Source organism: Bufo bufo, chromosome 7 (assembly GCF_905171765.1).
Source record: "Bufo bufo chromosome 7, aBufBuf1.1, whole genome shotgun sequence".
Taxonomy (NCBI): Eukaryota; Metazoa; Chordata; class Amphibia; order Anura; family Bufonidae; genus Bufo; species Bufo bufo.
Window position 1 is genome coordinate 158599056 of NC_053395.1, and position 17158 is coordinate 158616213.

At 42.4% G+C, this 17158-nt stretch overlaps 1 protein-coding gene across 2 annotated transcripts in view; it reads right to left on the reverse strand.

Annotated features, from left to right (window-relative positions):
* The window catches only part of ERBB4 (erb-b2 receptor tyrosine kinase 4), a 1172496-nt gene that overhangs the window by 324763 nt on the left and 830575 nt on the right, over positions 1-17158 (reverse strand). For both annotated transcript variants that reach the window (XM_040439645.1, XM_040439646.1), the window contains exons 5-6: positions 9174-9239; positions 6243-6361 (exon numbers count right to left, since the gene is read on the reverse strand). In XM_040439645.1, coding sequence (XP_040295579.1) covers positions 6243-6361; positions 9174-9239 — 185 coding nt within the window. The remainder of the gene's footprint in view (positions 1-6242; positions 6362-9173; positions 9240-17158) is intronic.

Genomic DNA, 17158 nt, shown 5'->3' on the forward strand with positions numbered 1-17158 from the left:
TTATGTAGCGGGTCACCGCACAAAATTGACCATCATTGGCAGCCTCTCTGTATCCTGAACAACCTGTCATATGCTGTTGTATATATCGTCACCATTTATTATTTTTTAGATCCACCCTTTGGCGCCCTGCCAGTTACTTTTTCGCTCAGCCTGAATTCCATTCAGGGTTGTCTTTGACTAACCCTCTACCTTTTTTCTCCTATCCATAATTCCTTCCACCCACCATGGAGAGTCTTGACAAATAAGTGATCCCACATTCGGATATTCCGAGGAGCTGTTTTCATCACCATTCCTTAATTTGGGCCTATCGCCAAGCCTGCTTGAAGAGGGACATGAGGAGATCTTGTGCCCTGATTCCCAAAGTCTGGAGCATCAACAGTCAGAAGAAGATGACAGTGGGGAACGGCAATTAGTGTTTCACAAGGTGGATGAGGATGATGAGACACAGTTGCCAATAAGTCAACTGCAATCAGTGTCTCAAGAGGTTCATGATGAGGATGAGACACAGTTGTCAATTACTGAGGTTATTGTTAGGTCAGCAAATCAGGAGGATGACCAAAGTGAGGAAGTGGAAGAGGAGGTGCTGGACGATGAAGTCACTGACCCAACCTCGGGAGGTGGCAAGCCAAGCGAGGACAGAAGTACAGAGGGGGAGGGATCCGCAGCACCGCAACAGGCTGGAAGAGGCAGTGGGGTGGCAAAGGGAGAAGGCGGGCCACACCAAACAGGCCCTCAACTGTCCCCCGGAGCACCCCCTTGCAGCAATCTCCCTTGCCAAGGGGTAGGTGTTCTGCAGTCTGGCACTTTTTTGAGAAAAGTGTGGACGATAAAAGAATTGTCATTTGCAACCTGTGCCGTTCCAAAATTAGCAGGGGCATTAACACTAGCAACCTCACCACCACCAGCATTACCCGCCACATGGCACCAAAGCACCCTAATAGGTGGGCCGAACGCCTGGGTCCACAACTAGTGTCTGCGGGTCACACCACTGCCTCCTCTTCCCCTGTGTTACGTGATTGCCAATCCCCTGTCCAAGATGCAGGCCTGCATACCTCCCGCCATGCACCTGGATCTTTGCAAGCATGATCAGCTAGCACATCCAGGCCTTTAAATGAAAGCGCAAATACCCAGCCACCCACCCACAGACCATAGCATTAAATGTGCACCTTTCCAAATGGCTGGCCCTGGAAATGTTGCCATTTAGGCTTGTGGACACTGAGGCTTTCCGCAGCCTGATGGCGGCGGCTGTCCCGCGGTACTCTGTCCCCAGCCGCCAATATTTTTCATGGTGTGCAGTCCCAGCCTTACACCAGCATGTGTCCCGTAACATCACCCGTGCCCTGACCAACGCAGTTATTGGGAAGGTCCACTTAACGACTGACACATGGACAAGTGCTTTTGGCCAGGGACGCTACATTTCCCTGACAGCACACTGGGTGAACGTTGTGGAGGTTGGGAGCGAGTCATACCCTAGGATGGCACAGGTGCTACCGACTCCAAAAATTGCGGACCCTACTTCCATCAGGGTTCCCGCCACTATCTACGTTAGTGGCTGCAACCCCCCCTTCTCCTCCTCTGCCTTCTCCACTTCCACCTCTGAATTATCATCTTGCAGCACCAGTCAGACATCAGTCAGTAGCTGAAAGCAGTGTAGCACTGCAGTGGGGAAGCGTCAACAGGCCGTGCTTAAACTGATCTGCTTAGGTGAAAAAACGGCACACCGCTGCAGAGCTGTGGCAGGGGATAAGGGACCAGATTGAGCAGTGGCTCTCGCCACTCAACCTAAAACCAGGCAGGGTTGTGTTTGATAATGGCCGTAACTTGGTGGCGGCTTTGGAGCTCGGCAAGCTCACACACATACCATGTCTAGCCCACGTGTTCAACCTAGTGGTTAAGCGGTTTCTCAAAACCTACCCCAATTTTCCTGAGCTACTGGTGAAGGTGCGCCACATGTGTGTCCATTTCCGCAAGTCATCGACAGCTTCCGCCAGTCTGGCAACACTGCAGCAGCGCATGTCACTGACTGTTGTGAGACGTGAGCACGTGCTGGAACTCCACGTTCCACCTGTTGGCCAGGCTTTGTGAGCAGCAGAGAGCAGTAGGAGGAGGGGAGATGAGGGGAACAAACAGAAGTTCCAACAGAGGCAGGGAAACACTCTCCAAGGCCTGGGAGAGTTTAATGACACCCCACCAGCACCCTCAACCTGATGCGTGGTCTAGTTTCACAAGGAGGGAAAAATTTTGGAAGATGGTGAAGGAGTATTTAGCAGACCGTGTCAGCATCCTTAGTGATCCCTGTGTGCCTTACAACTATTGGGTGTCCAAGTCGGGCACGCGGCACGAACTGGCGCTCTACGCCTTGGAGGTGCTGGTCTTCCCCACCACCAGCGTTTTGTCAGAGCGTGTATTTAGTGCTGCTGGGGGCATAATAACTGATAAGCGCATCCGTCTGTCAACTGAAAATGCTGACCGGTTGACTCTTATCAAAATGAACAAGGCCTGGATTGCCCTGACTTCTCTACTCCACCTGAGGAAAGCGGCTGAACATAAAGGCACTTTAAATGTGGCTTTTATGGTGTATTTAATACACTGTATTCCCATGAACCCCTTCCACCACTAAAAAGGGTATATGGTTCAATCTCCTTTTCTCATCCTCCTCCTCCTCCTCCATCATATCGACATGCTTATTAGGCTGCCCTTGCTCCTAATGTTTTAGAGGGTCAGCTCAGCAGCGGCCCCTCACCCATAATGTTTTTGAGGGTCACCAGCAGGCCCTCACCATAATGTTTTTGAGGGTCACCAGCAGTCCTTCAACCATAATGTTTTAGATGGTCAGCTCAGCAGCAGACCCTCACCTCTAAATTTTTAGATGGTCAGCTTGGCAGCAGGCCCTCGCCTACAAAATTTTTTAGATGGTCAGCTCGGCAGCACGCCCTCACCCACAAAATTTTTTAGATGGTCAGCTCGGCAGAAGGCCCTCGCCCATAATGTTTTAGATGGTCAGCTCGGCAGCAGGCCTTCGCCCATAATTTTTTCCATGGTCAGATCAGCAGCAGGCCCTCGCCCCTAATGTTTTAGAGAGTCAGCTCACCAGCAAACCCTCAACCATAGTTTTTTCGATGGTCAGTTCAGCAGCAGGCTTTCACCCCTAATGTTTTAGATGGTCAGCTCAGCAGCAGACCCTCACCCCTAATTTTTTAGATGGTCAGATCAGCAGCAGGCCCTCGCCCCTAATGTTTTAGAGGGTCACCAGAAGACTCCTGCTCTTAATGTTTTTGTGGGTCACTAGCAGGCCACCAATCATAATTTTTCAAGGGTGTGTATGATGCCCTCCTTTATGTGTAATGGTTCCTTGTAATTTTTGGCAGCCCTTTCACTTAGTGCATAGGCTTTATGAGTATAGGAGTCCCACTACCCTTATGTGATATACAGGTTGTATCGGAGTGCCTCTTCCTTGTAATTTTTGGCAGCACTTGCACTTTATATACAAGTAAATATACAGGAAAGAATGTTTCCTAACAATTTTTACTCTAAAATCGATTTTATCTTCAGTTTTGTGCGTATTATTGTCAGTCTGTAAAATTGGCAAACTACTCGGACAACATCGTTCCCAGCAGCGACCTGGGAGTCCAAGATGCATCCAGACATCCTCTTCATGCTGTTCCCGAACCATTTCAGTGGTTTTTCCATCAATTTCTGACCTTTTCATGCGAACCAGACACCCTCCCCTCTTAAGAGCAGGGGGTGCCTGGTTTAATGCTTGGGTTCTCCCACTGACTTCCATTGTGCTCGGGTGCTCTACTCGAGCACCCGAGCACTTTGGTGCTCGACCAACACTAATCCTGACTTTTTTTTGTGAGAAGCAATAATCTGCTGACTTGGAACTGCTTAGTTTCTGGTCAGACATTTACAAATGGCTAACACAGCAATTTAAATTTATTCCCCGTCACTGCCTGATTTTGAACACCTTCAGAACATATTTCACCATTAGCATATAAAATAATCAAAGTACATCCCTTGTTTGAATGCTGAGCTTTGTGAAGTACAGTATTTTAAGCCTCCATCTTTACAAATTGTTCTGAAAATTGTAAAGCCAAATGCAGAAGTAAGATCAGTATAGTGTTTAACCATTCTGCTACTAATCCTTTGTCTTTCCGTCACTGGTCTAATCATGTTGAATTTCCATACTAACCAGCCTGATCCAATGATGGCTGTTTTGACTAGAAGTGTGGAAGTCTGAGCTTTACTGTTCACAGGCTGCCTGGCTGCAGCCTATGCTGTTTCTGATTGACTTCTGTGATTGCTAATCTGCTTCTGGCCCTGGTTCTAGTTTCCCCATTGGTTTAAGGAGGTTGCCCCGTTTCACCATTTATGGCATTTCCATAGATATACAATAAATGTCCAACCTGATCCTATCTCAAGAACGGGACCCTATTGCAGACTACAGTGACGGGAAAGATGGCCGTGCATGTGCAGGTCTCTCCATTCACTGCTATGGGACTTCTGAAAATAGCTATGTAAGAGCGCTCGACCATGTTCAAAATACCATAGCAGTGAATAGAGAGAGCTGCGCATGTGTGGCCACCTCTGTGGTGACTGCAGTGCACAATGGGGCGCCGTTTCATACATACTGGCCATTTATGACTCATCCTTTGGAGATTACATTAATGTACACATGGGAATACCCCTTTATGTAGCTTTGGTCCTGACATGTACAGCCACATTAGGCTTGACAAAGGGCACTTTAACACTGTGGCCTAAAACATTGCCGGGATAAAAGTAAGTTACTGCATCACATGGTTTTACTAATTGAGTGGCGGAATAAAGTAATCAAAAAAGTATAATTTGGCGTGCTGTCTCACTTTTGGATTACTTGTATATACTTTTTCCCTATGGTGGGAAAGGGAGAGCAGATGAACACCCATCAAAAGCCTGAATAAAACAGAGTGTGCTGTTGTCACCTACTAGAGAGCCTTTATGTATATAAAATATCATACAAAGGCTCTATAATAAGCAGCTACAATGAGAAATCTATTTTTGTTTAAGGCTTTGTTGTCATGCTCACTCTATGTATACGTGGAACAAATACAAATTATTTTCATGTGCTATAAAGGACCCAATATATGCCAGAACAGTGGCACCATTAAGGCTATATCGACCTTCACAACAAAGCGAGAAATACAGCAACTCTGCAATACGTAAAATTTGTTACAATTTTGTTTCTATGGCTTCTACACAGACGTATGCATCTCCGTCAACAAACTTGATACAGTCTGTTCCTGTAGTCATACTCCCCTCTGTCTGTCCTTTACCTCTTGGTAACCAAACGTGTAAATGGAGGGATATATGATTGCAAGATTGACCTTTACAGGGTTTGTTTGTTGCCTGTTATCATTGAGATACATTGTATGCATATGCATAAGAGCTTTAGGGAAAAAAATATACAAATTGTAGAAGAAGAAAGAGGAAGAATAAGAAGGAAGAAGAAAGAAGGAGGAAGAAGAAGAAGAAGCAGAAAAAGGAGGAAGATGAAGAAGGAGGAAGAAGAAGAAGAAGAAGGTAGAATGAAGAAGAAGAAGAAGAAGAAAAGGAAGAAGAAGAAAGAAGGAAGAAATTAAAATTGGTTTGCAAAGGTGAACATAGCCTTTAATTTCTGCATGGAATGTTACACTGCATATGTTGAGGCAACACGTTTTTTCCAGCATATACACTGAGCATGCATCATAAATGTGGGGCGAAAAGGAGTGTAAAATAGAACGATTATATTTTACAGCACCCCTGGCAAGAAGTGGATGTGAGTGATTCTCTAGATAACGCTGTAGGGTCGAGTTAAATATACCATAAATTGATGAATAATATAAATTCAGAAGTCAGTGTTTTACTTAACCAAAAACATTATTTTTGGAAAGTGTCGCAAAAACTTGCATAAAGCACGTGTACAGGATTCGGGGACTGCACAAAATGGTAATTTTAAATCTGTAAAGTGTTCTTTCAGAAGCCAGAAATCATATGCATTAGCACATAAATACATTCAACTTCTTATTTGCAAAACGTATAAAATCTGCCAGGGCTAATGCATCCTGATGGTTAATACGACACAGAATGGGAGAAATATATGAAAGAGCTAAATGAACAGCTACGTTTGGAGGGAAAATGTATGAGAAGGGAGAATCACTTGGTGTCAAAATATTAAATCCTAGCTGAAAAAAGGTTTGTGGTGGGTGGAAAGAAAAATGACATACAAAGCAATCAGTGTCTTTAGGTCCTGAGCAGCCTCCAGCGCATTCCCGGTGACAACAGTTACTAACATATGGTCCATAGCAGCGGCCATCACACTGCTCAGCGCACACGATCTTCGTCACTGGTGGAGTAAAAATATATATGTAAGGCAAAAAACTATATAATTTATAATACACCATATGCAGTACTATTTTATATATGCATTATGCCTCAAGATGCATTGCATAGTCCAGAATTATTTAGAGATCTTGATCTAAAACTCATGCTTCAAGTAGTAGACACATGCTTAGTGTGCTGTGTAGAATCTGGTTTTGCATTTCAGCTCCATTGAGTTGAATAGAGCTTAGCTGCAACACCAAATTCAACCTGATGACAGGGGACACTGTTTCTAGAAGAAGGCAGCCATGTTTTCTAATGCGGCACAGCCCCTTTAAAATGTAGGTTTACCATATTACTATACAGTCCTTGAAATACAGGCTACAAACCCATGATGGTAATCAGTAAAGCAAATGTTATAAAGATATAAAAGACATGCCATAAGTGAATATCAGCACACAACTAACAAATTCAAATGTTTGTAATGTTAATCACTTCTAAAGGAGTTGTCCCAAAAAGTAAACTAAGGTCCTCTGTTAAAAGGGCTCTTTGGTTTATAATATATTTTTTTATCTGCCCAGAGCACTAAAACACTAAAAAAATTTGCCCAATGTACCTGTTTTTTGTGTCAGAAGTTGCCTTAGCCTTTTCTCAACCTTACTGCTTCCTGGTAGTATGTTTACATGCCTTAATTCCTGTTTTCATCAGCTTCCTGCTGAACATTCTAACCAAACCCAGCATGCTCTTGGGGTTGTCTACTAACGAGAGGATGATATGGTAGGTGGAGCAAGCCCTAAGAAACATAACAGGGCAAAGCATACAGAGTTTGGCTGGAAAACTCAATAGGAAAGTGATCAAAACAGGAAGTTCTGCTTGTAAACATATTGCCAGGATACAGTGATGCCAAGAACAGGGGAAGAAAAGTGCTGCCATGAAAAACAGGTATATGATACAAAAATATGCAGTATTTGGGATATTCCAAACAGATAAAAAAAATAATTATGAAACTGGAGAACCCCTTAAAGGCATATGGATATCATAGAGGGCAATACCCTCACCTGGAACTAGAAATGGGGGTGGTAAAAAAGAATGGTCCCTTCATGTATTCATTTTAATTAAATATAATACTGCATGTCCTTGGCAGTAGCTACTAAAGGGAAAATGTTCAGCCACAGCTTCTCCTGGTGATAACAACTGAACAATAGGGACCCATAATCCAGACTGCGGAAGAGTCTTCATGAGATAACTCCTTTATCGCCATATCTTGTGTATGGATTTGTATCTTGCAGCCTAGCCTATTTTAGGACTGTAGCAGTTATTTCTATTGTATGTGCTAGATTACCAGTAACATGAACTCTGTCATTTTTTTGTCTCACGAAGCAGAATGAAGCATTCATCTATATAACATCCCCATCCATTTCACAGACCAGAAATCTAGATTCCTAATATTAATGGAACTCAAACAAGAATGGCAAATATAGACTATACAACTCATCCAGAATAATAATTAGCCTTGAGATGCCCCAGTGCATGATGAAGAATGCTGGCGCTCACACTACAATGAAAATCCCAATTCTGCACTGATGAGCCAGGGGGAATTAGCCCCATTTTCAGTGAAATGTTTCTGTTAATTTTACATGGTGTCCAGGCACTATACCGATCTTGCAAACACAAGGCTGGTGGACAAATTAAATCAATATAGGAGACTTATGAACATGCAAAGTTATTAGCACAATACACAGATTTTAATTAAAGATGTTGTGTGCCGTGAAAGTGCCTGGGCGATTCTGATTGATTTGGGATGCTGTTTCAGCAATTTTTTGCCGTTTTCACCAAAGTCTTGCTAAATGTTCCTTCATTTCATTGGATATTAGCAATACAGTTTGAATTCTCAGAGCGAAGCTCACATGAGATGTAACAGGTGCTGCTTGCTCAGTATTCTGCTTGAGTCTCTCGCAGTAGAATCGTAATTTCGTATTGTATTATTTACCCTCACATTCATCTTCAACTGCACATAGTCCAGTTCGGAGAACAGAGCTTCATTTCTAATGATTGCAATTGTTAGAGACATTGTTGAAGAAATTGATGCAAATTATGAATTTACATTTCAGCAAATAGAAGAATGAGATGCAACTGAGCCACATTCTTTTGACAAGGTGTTAACAATTCTTTTTAGATATTTCAGAAGTCTGAGGACTGACAAGCCTTAGAGCTCATTCAGATAGGCAATGTTAATTTCCATGTGCTGTGCTAGTGTAGAATGGACAGAGCACGAACGGAATGCCGACACATTATCGTCAATGGACCAATCCACATGTCCGATTTTCCACACGGACCATCATGATGTCAAGACAGCATGGACAGCATACAGATAACATGTGTGCTCCACTTGAAATCATAAATTTTTTAAAGCCAGAATGCAGATGAGTTTTTCATTGCTTGTCAGAATCTGGCCACTATTACAACTGTCCAAGAGTTTGACAACCTGCTTTTCAAGACTTTTGTATTAACATTATTTTATCTTTTCCAGACTTTTGAGTGGAACCACAAAATAAAAAAAAATAGACAAAGCATAGCTGAACGGGCAGCCATAGTATTTGTTAATTTATTTTATTGATTCATTTTTGTTTGTCTTACTGCCACCTAGACAGTCGTAAACACCAAAAACCTATATTATTATACTTACATATTATATTGTTTTATAACAAGTACAATATTTTGTATATCTGGTTTAATAATATCCCCTGATATCCTTTGATAAGCATTGAAATAGGGATATTCCTTAAAAAAAAAAGAGTGAATAAAATGAGTAAAATAACAGCAGGAATGTAACTTACGTCTCTGGCATTGGTTCTCGGATGAACCCCAGCAATGCTCGGGACAAGCTTTTGGACATTTCCCACCTGAAAGAGGTAAAGCAGAGATTGTAAGCAGCTTATAAATAGTAGTCATAAATCACTATGCCATAAATTACAGCTACAAATTATTGTATAGAAATCTGCATTTAAACATAACTCAATACAAATGTATTGATTTGAAATGGTATAGTGAGTTATTTTAATAACATAATTACAATGGCATCCACATATAAAGCACACATGTAAATTATATAATGTACTGTATATAGAGTAATGCTATAAAATTAGGTAAAAACAAGCCAATAGAATTTATATTGGCGATAAATAGAACTGTAATGAAAGCAATAAATGACAAAAAGAAAGCATATAAATCACTAAAACAGGAGGGTTGCGAGGAAGCACTGAAAAACTATAAGGAAAAAAATAGAACATGTAAAAAACAAATAAAAGCGGCCAAACTAGAGACCGAGAGATTCATTGCCAAAGATAGTAAAACTAACCCTAAAATGTTCTTCAATTATATAAATGTTAAAAAGTATAAATCTGAAGGTGTCGGCCCTTTAAAGAGTAATGAGGGGGGAGTCGCAGAGAGTGACGAGGAGAAAGCAAAGCTGTTAAATATTTTTTTCTCCAATGTATTCACTGAGGAAAATAAACTGTTAGATGAAATGCTGAATGTAAAAATAAATTCCCCATTAAAAGTGTCCTGTCTGACCCAGGAAGAAGTACAACAGCGACTTAAAAATATTAAAATAGACAAATCGCCAGGACCGGATGGCATACACCCCCGTATCCTAAGGGAATTAGGTAATGTCATAGCCAGACCCTTATTTCTGATATTTGCGGACTCTATATTGACAGGGAGTGTTCCACGGGATTGGCGCATAGCAAATGTGGTGCCATTATTCAAAAAGGGTCCAAAAACAGAGCCTGGAAACTATAGGCAGGTAAGTTTAACATCTGTTGTGGGTAAACTGTTTGAAGGTTTTCTGAGAGATGCTATCTTAGAGCATCTCAACGGAAATAAGCAAATAACGCCATATCAGCATGGCTTCATGAGGGATCAGTCATGCCAAACTAATTTAATCGGTTTCTATGAGGAGGTAAGTTCTAGACTTGACAGCGGCGTATCAATGGATGTCGTATATCTGGAATTCTCCAAAGTAAAATGAGAATGCTAGGACTGGGAGAAAAGGTCTGTATGTGGGTAAGTAACTGGCTGAGGGATAGAAAACAGAGGGTGGTTATTAACGGTACACACTCAGATTGGGTCACTGTCATTAGTGGGGTACCTCAGGGGTCAGTATTGGGCGCTATTCTCTTCAATATATTTATTAATGATCTTGTAGAAGGCTTGCATAGTAAAATATCAATTTTCGCAGATGAGACTAAACTGTGTAAAGTAATTTACACTGAAGAGGACAGTAGACTACTACAGAGGGATCTGGATAGATTGGAGGCTCGGGCAGAGAAGTGGCAGATGAGGTTTAACACTGACAAATGTAAAGTTATGCACATGGGAAGGAATAATGCAAGTCACCCGTACATACTAAATGGTAAAACACTCGATAACACTGACATGGAAAAGGATCTAGGAATTTTAATAAACAGCAAACTAAGCTGCAAAAACCAGTGTCAGGCAACTGCTGCCAAGGCCAATAAGATAATGGGTTGCATCAAAAGGGGCATAGATGCCCGTGATAAGACCATAGTCCTACCACTTTACAAATCTCTAGTCAGACCACACATGGAGTACTGTGTACAGTTCTGGGCTCCTGTGAACAAGGCAGAAAAACCCTGTGAAAAGGGTCCAGAGGAGGGCAACTAAAGTAATAACTGGAATGGGGCAACTACAGTACCCTGAAAGATTACCAAAATTAAGGTTATTCACTTTAGAAAAAAGACGACTGAGGGGAGATCTAATTACTATGTATAAATATATCAGGGGTCAGTATAGAGATCTATCCCATCATCTATTTATCCCTAGGACTATGACTGTGACGAGGGGACATCCTCTGCGTCTGGAGGAAAGAAGGTTTGTACACAAACATAGGAGAGGATTCTTTACGGTAAGAGCAGTGAGACCATGGAACTCTCTGCCTGAGGAGGTGGTGATTGTGAGCTCACTAAAAGAGTTCAAGAGGGGCCTGGATGTATTTCTGAAGCGTAATAATATTGCAGGCTATAGCTACTAGAGAGGGGTCGTTGATCCAGGGAGTTATTCTGATTGCCTGATTGGAGTCGGGAAGGAATTTTTTATTCTCCTAAAGTGGAGGAAAATTGGCTTCTAACTCACAGTTTTTTTTTTTTTGCCTTCCTCTGGATCAACTGACAGGCCGAACTGGATGGACAAATGTCTTTTTTCGGCCTTATGTACTATGTTACTATGTTAATCCCAACAAACTGTTTCAAATGTAATTTTATTCTAGAATTCTAGAATTTTCTAATGGTTTGAGATCATCATGAATAGTGATCATGGCTGCCAAAATGGAGTAAAAGTTTCAAGTAGAAGTAATAACATAAATGCGCTCAGCAAAGAAAAGCTGTGAAATTTTGGATATCACAGAATATGATAAGACTTGTCAATTATATGCAACCAAAAATTTAAACAATAGAGGGTCATTTATGACTAGATATATACCAAATTTGTGTCGTATATCTGTCGCAGATTCTGTCGCACACTGTGGTGCGGCAGAATATACGACTTCTTCCCCAAGTCGAAAAAAAGTACGTCTTGTTTAGGCTTAGAAAGCTGGATGTGCCAAAGTTATGTAGAGGCTGGCGCCTCTTCATAACTTCAGCAGATCCACCGCCCACGCGTCTAAAACACAGATCTTAATAAATGTGCCCCAAAATATTTAAAATATCTTGATTTATTCAGCCTCAAGTATGAGAGCCATGTGCAGAAATACTAGGTTATCAAATTTTGTCTGAGGAATGTTTAGCCACTTTGAATGTACATTGACACAACTTATTAAGATCCACTGCTGGCAGCTCCCTTTGCAATTGCTGACCAATGACGTCCCAGGGGTGCTTTATGGGAGATAAGTCCAGGGACACTGCAGGCCATGGTAGTACATTTAGGTCATGCAGGCTGCTCACAGTAGCACAAGCAACATGCAGACTAGCATTGTCCTGTTAAAAAACAGCTCCTAGGATACTTTGAGAAATGGCCACTTCACTGGTTTCATGACCAAATCAATGTACATAACATCAAGCTGTTAGTGTACCTGAAATCTAGACTAGACTAGTCCTGCTATTGTAGATTATGCCACCCCACATCATTATACCAGGAGTAGGACTGGTGTGACGCCCCTTATGAAGGCCACTTCATAACTTTATCCAAGTGGTCTCCACACTAATCTGGAGCTATTATTTTCTTCAAGACAAAAGCGGGAGTCATCCCTGAAGAGGATAGACATTGATTCCTGACTCAATTGCTGTCTTGCTGGGCACCATGAGATCATTTGGGAGAGGTGGTGTGAGGTCAATGGCACACCTCTAGCTGGATGTCTAGCTTGTAGCCCAATGTCGTGCAAACACCTTCTGATGGTTTGTGTAGACATTGTTTGCTATCCTAGGTTTGGGATGTGATGTCCAATTTCAGTAATAGTACAGAATGGATCACTATGGGCCATTCTCCTTTTCAGACAATGCATCCATGCGGAGGTTCGCCTCAGTGCATTTCTTACTTTAATTTTTCTTCATTGTTTTCACAACCAACAAGACATGCAATGTTGAACATAGCTGACATCTTGGCCTCGGTGCATAGCGATTTGCTGGAGTACTAAACCAAAGTTTCTCAGTTCAAGGTTCATGTCCCTTTCAGTTTGCAACAAGTGGCGATAACTGGCACATCGTGGAACAGGTGGCATCACACAATCATCCCATATGCCTTTTAAGGTTTCACGGGGCTGTTACTACTACTAGGGCTACTACCTGCTACTTCCTCACTTTGCATAAGCTTATGGATTCTCCTTCTTGGTGTTAGTTGTTAGCAAGCCTTGTCTTTGGTAATCAGGTTAGCATTTTATACCTAAGTATGGACTGTACTTAAAGGGAACCTGTCACCAGTTTTATGGTGTCCTATCTAAGGGCAACATAAATAAGTGACTGATTCTCTTAGTACAATGCTGGGTCACTTTCTTTAATTGACCCAGTCAATCTGCCAACATCTTGTATTGAAAAGCTCCAGCTGATAATGATGAGTCATGAATATTCATGAGCTCCTGACTCTCCCCGCCCACCTGCTGCAGAATGACAGTTTGTTTCCATATGAACCAGCAGCAGGTAGGCAGGGGAGTGGCTATAGCTCTGAATTAAATATACGCTGGACTCAATGACATCACGCTGGACTCAAATCAGCTCATTAGCATGCGGTATGTGGCATCTTTGTGTGTATATTATGAGATAACCATCTGTCACACCAGTAAGTGAATACATCTAAGGCACTTTTTAGTAGTTAATGATTGTATATAATTAGTTCGATTATAATCAAATATCCACATGACAGGTTCCCTTTAATGAATTCTAACTGGGTCAAAACTGAAATGTGTTGGTTTACCTATATTTTGTCAGTGCTTTGTCTTTTCAACGACGTTTCCGAAAAACATATTCAGTCCACATAAACATGAGTCAATTATGGACACATTATGTATCTGTATTTTTGAGGTGTCATTTAGTCCAACTGTGGGTTTAAAAAAAACAAACTTACAGCATCATAGAACTCTATAATGCTGTGTTGGGCTGGTATACTCATCCATAATACACTTGTGTAGACCAGGTCTAAGGAGGAGTTGTTTAATAACTGGTTATGAACCTGTGGTAAGATCTTTTGTTACTTTTAAATTAATTTACACACTTGTACTGGGCAGCAAAATTCATTTGTGGATAGAGTGTAATGCTTAATTTTCCTTATGGTGGCGCTGCAGGGAAATTGAACATTTTCCCCAGAGATTACACCTGATAGGGTTTCCGTTCTAGCAAGAAATGAATAGCGAAAATGGACAATCCCTTTTAGGAAAGGTGTTAAAGGGATGTCATTGGAAATAGTCTCAGTTGTATTATCAGTGCATGTGTTTAGTATCATTACTAGAGATGAGCGGATCGAAGTTGACGAAGTGGAATTCAATCCGAATTTCAGGAAAAATTCAATTCACACCGAATCTGAATTTACTCACGCTTCGTGGTAACGAATCACATTTTTTCCTAAAATGGCTGCTGCACGTATTAGGACATGGAGCAAGGAACTCTGGGAAGGCGGGATCACCAGTAATGCTATGCATGCAGCCAATCAGCAGCCAGCCAGCCCTGTGATGTCACAGCTCTATAAATAGCATCAGCCATCTTGGATTCAGCCATTTACCAGTGTACTTAGTGCAGAGAGAGACGTCAGCAGGCGCAAGGGACAGTGGTATAAAAAACTGTAAAACTTTTATTTTGCTGTATAGAAGTTCAGGGAAAGGATAGGGAGGAATCGTTCCACAGTATTAAAGCAGAACAGGGTTCAGTAGGGGAGGAGTTTATAGCCTGGGTAATAGGAACTATCCTATTACACCTTGCTGCATTGACTGGGGATCCAAATTGCCATTATACAGCTCTATAATTCCAGCAAACCATTCTTGTTATTGGGGTGCAAGTGCTGTTTGATACAGCCATTAGCAGGGTTTATTACAAGGAAATATTTATATGTCTTATTTGCCCTTGTGCGGTGCAGTTATATGTTCCAAAGCATTTTTTGGCTTGTATTACTGGGACAAAAGGGCTTATTAGCCATTGTGTGATGAAGTGAGAAAATTACATCCCTTTTTGGCGTGTATTAGTGGGACAAAAAAAAGTATTTTCCATTGTGTGGTAAAGTGAGAAAATTACAGCCCTTTTTGTCGTGTATTACTGGCAAAAAATATATATTTGCCGTTCAGCGGTGCAGTTATATGTTCTAAACCCCTTTTCTGCGTGTATTAGTGGCACACAAAAAAGTATTTGCTGATGTGTGGTGAAGTGAGAAAATAGCTTTTTGGCGTGTTTTAGTGGCAAAAAAATATATATTTTACGATCAGTGGTGCAGTTATATGTTCTAAAGCCTTTTGTGGAGTGTATCAGTGGCAAAAAATATATATTATTTGCCATTCAGCGGTGCAGTTATATGTTGTAAAGCCTTTTGTGGAGTGTATAAGTGGAAAAAAGTAAGGGCCTATTTGCCGTTCAGCGGTGCAATTATATGTTCTAAAGCCCTTTTCGGCGTGTATTAGTGGCACAAAAAAAAGTATTTGCCGTTGTGTGGTGAAGTGAGAAAATTACAGCCCTTTTTGGCGTGTATTAGTGACAAAAAAATATATATTATTTGACGTTCAGCGGTGCAGTTATATGTTCTAAAGCCTTTTGTGGTGTGTATAAGTGGAAAAAAATTAAGAGCCTATTTGCCGCTCAGCGGTGCAGTTATATGTTCAAAAGCCTTTTGTGGTGTGTATTAGTGGGGGGGAAACGGCCTATTTGGCCGTTGTGTGGTGAAGAAAATTACAGACTTTTTTGGGGTGTTTTAATTTCCTTTTTATTTATTTATTTGATCTAACAGTATGTCAGACATCACCATAAAGTGGCCTGGGAAAACCGTGGCACCGATGTGGTGGTCCAGCCTGCCGCAGCAACTGCTGCATCACCCAGTGGCACACACCCGATTTCATGCAGTCAAGGCTCCACCACCTCAGCCAAAGGTAGCTGTCTGCAAGACATCCTAAAAATGGCCAGGAAACTTTGCATGCACTTCAGCCACTCATACACCACAAAGCACACCCTCCTCGAGCTGCAGCAGCATCCCCCAACATAGGCTAATATGTGACGTTTCCACCCGTTGAAATTTCACCCTCTTTATGTTGTACCGATTGTACGAACAGAGAAAGTCCATAAACTATTTCTTGATGATCCAAGCGGACAGGAGTACTCCCCTGTTTAACTTCGATGTCAGCCAGTGGCAGCTCATGCGTGACACCTGATGTTTGCTCAAGCCCTTTGAGGAGGCCATGTTATTTGTCAGCCACCAGGACTACGGGATGAACAACGTCATTACATTGCTTCATGTCCTGGGACTGATGCTGGTAAGTCTGGCTGGTCAGGGGAGTGGAGACATGGCACCTAGATCTCACGGGCACTTGAGCCCTGTGGGGGCTGAACTGGAGGAGGACATTGGAGCACAAGCAATCTGTAGCGAAATGGGCGGTTTTTCTACACAGGTGACAGGAGCTACAGGGCGATGAAGAAGACGTTGCTGAGGACCCAGACACTCCGGGGCAGTATGCAGTGAAGATGGAGGCAGGGAGTCCCTCCGAGTCACTTGCACAAAAGGCCGGATGAATGCTCACTTGCTTGCGTAGCGACAGCCGAATTGTCACCATTCGGCAGAGGGATGACTTCTGGCTCTCCAACTTGTTGGACCCTCGCTACCGGTCCAAAATGGGGGACTTTTTTACACCCGCTGAAAGGGAGAAAAAACTGAACTACTATAGAGACTTCCTATGTAGTCAGTTGGCCACTGCCTATCTGTACCATCACCCATTCTCTCTCAAGTCTGACCGGGGGGGGGCAATCTGCGCTCACGTTCCTCTGCCATGGCTGCTGTGGCAGGGTAGGTAAGTAGAAGCAGTTCCAGCTCCATCAGCAGCAACTTGAGTCTAGAGTCGGGGATGAGCAGCTTTCTTCACCAGCATAGTAAAGAAACTATTCACCAGCAGCAGCTAGAGCTGGAGCAGGACCTGAACCAGCAGGTAGTGGCATACTTGGACAGCACCCTTCCACCCCACATTGAAGATCTGCTGGACTACTGGGCAGCCAAACTGGATTTGTGGCCGCAACTGGCAGAGTTTGTCCTGGAAACGCTGTCCTGCCCGACCAATAGTGTGGTATCAGACCATGTGTTTAGTGCGGCAAGGCAGGGGTCATAGTTACCCCAAGAAGAACTCGCCTGTCCA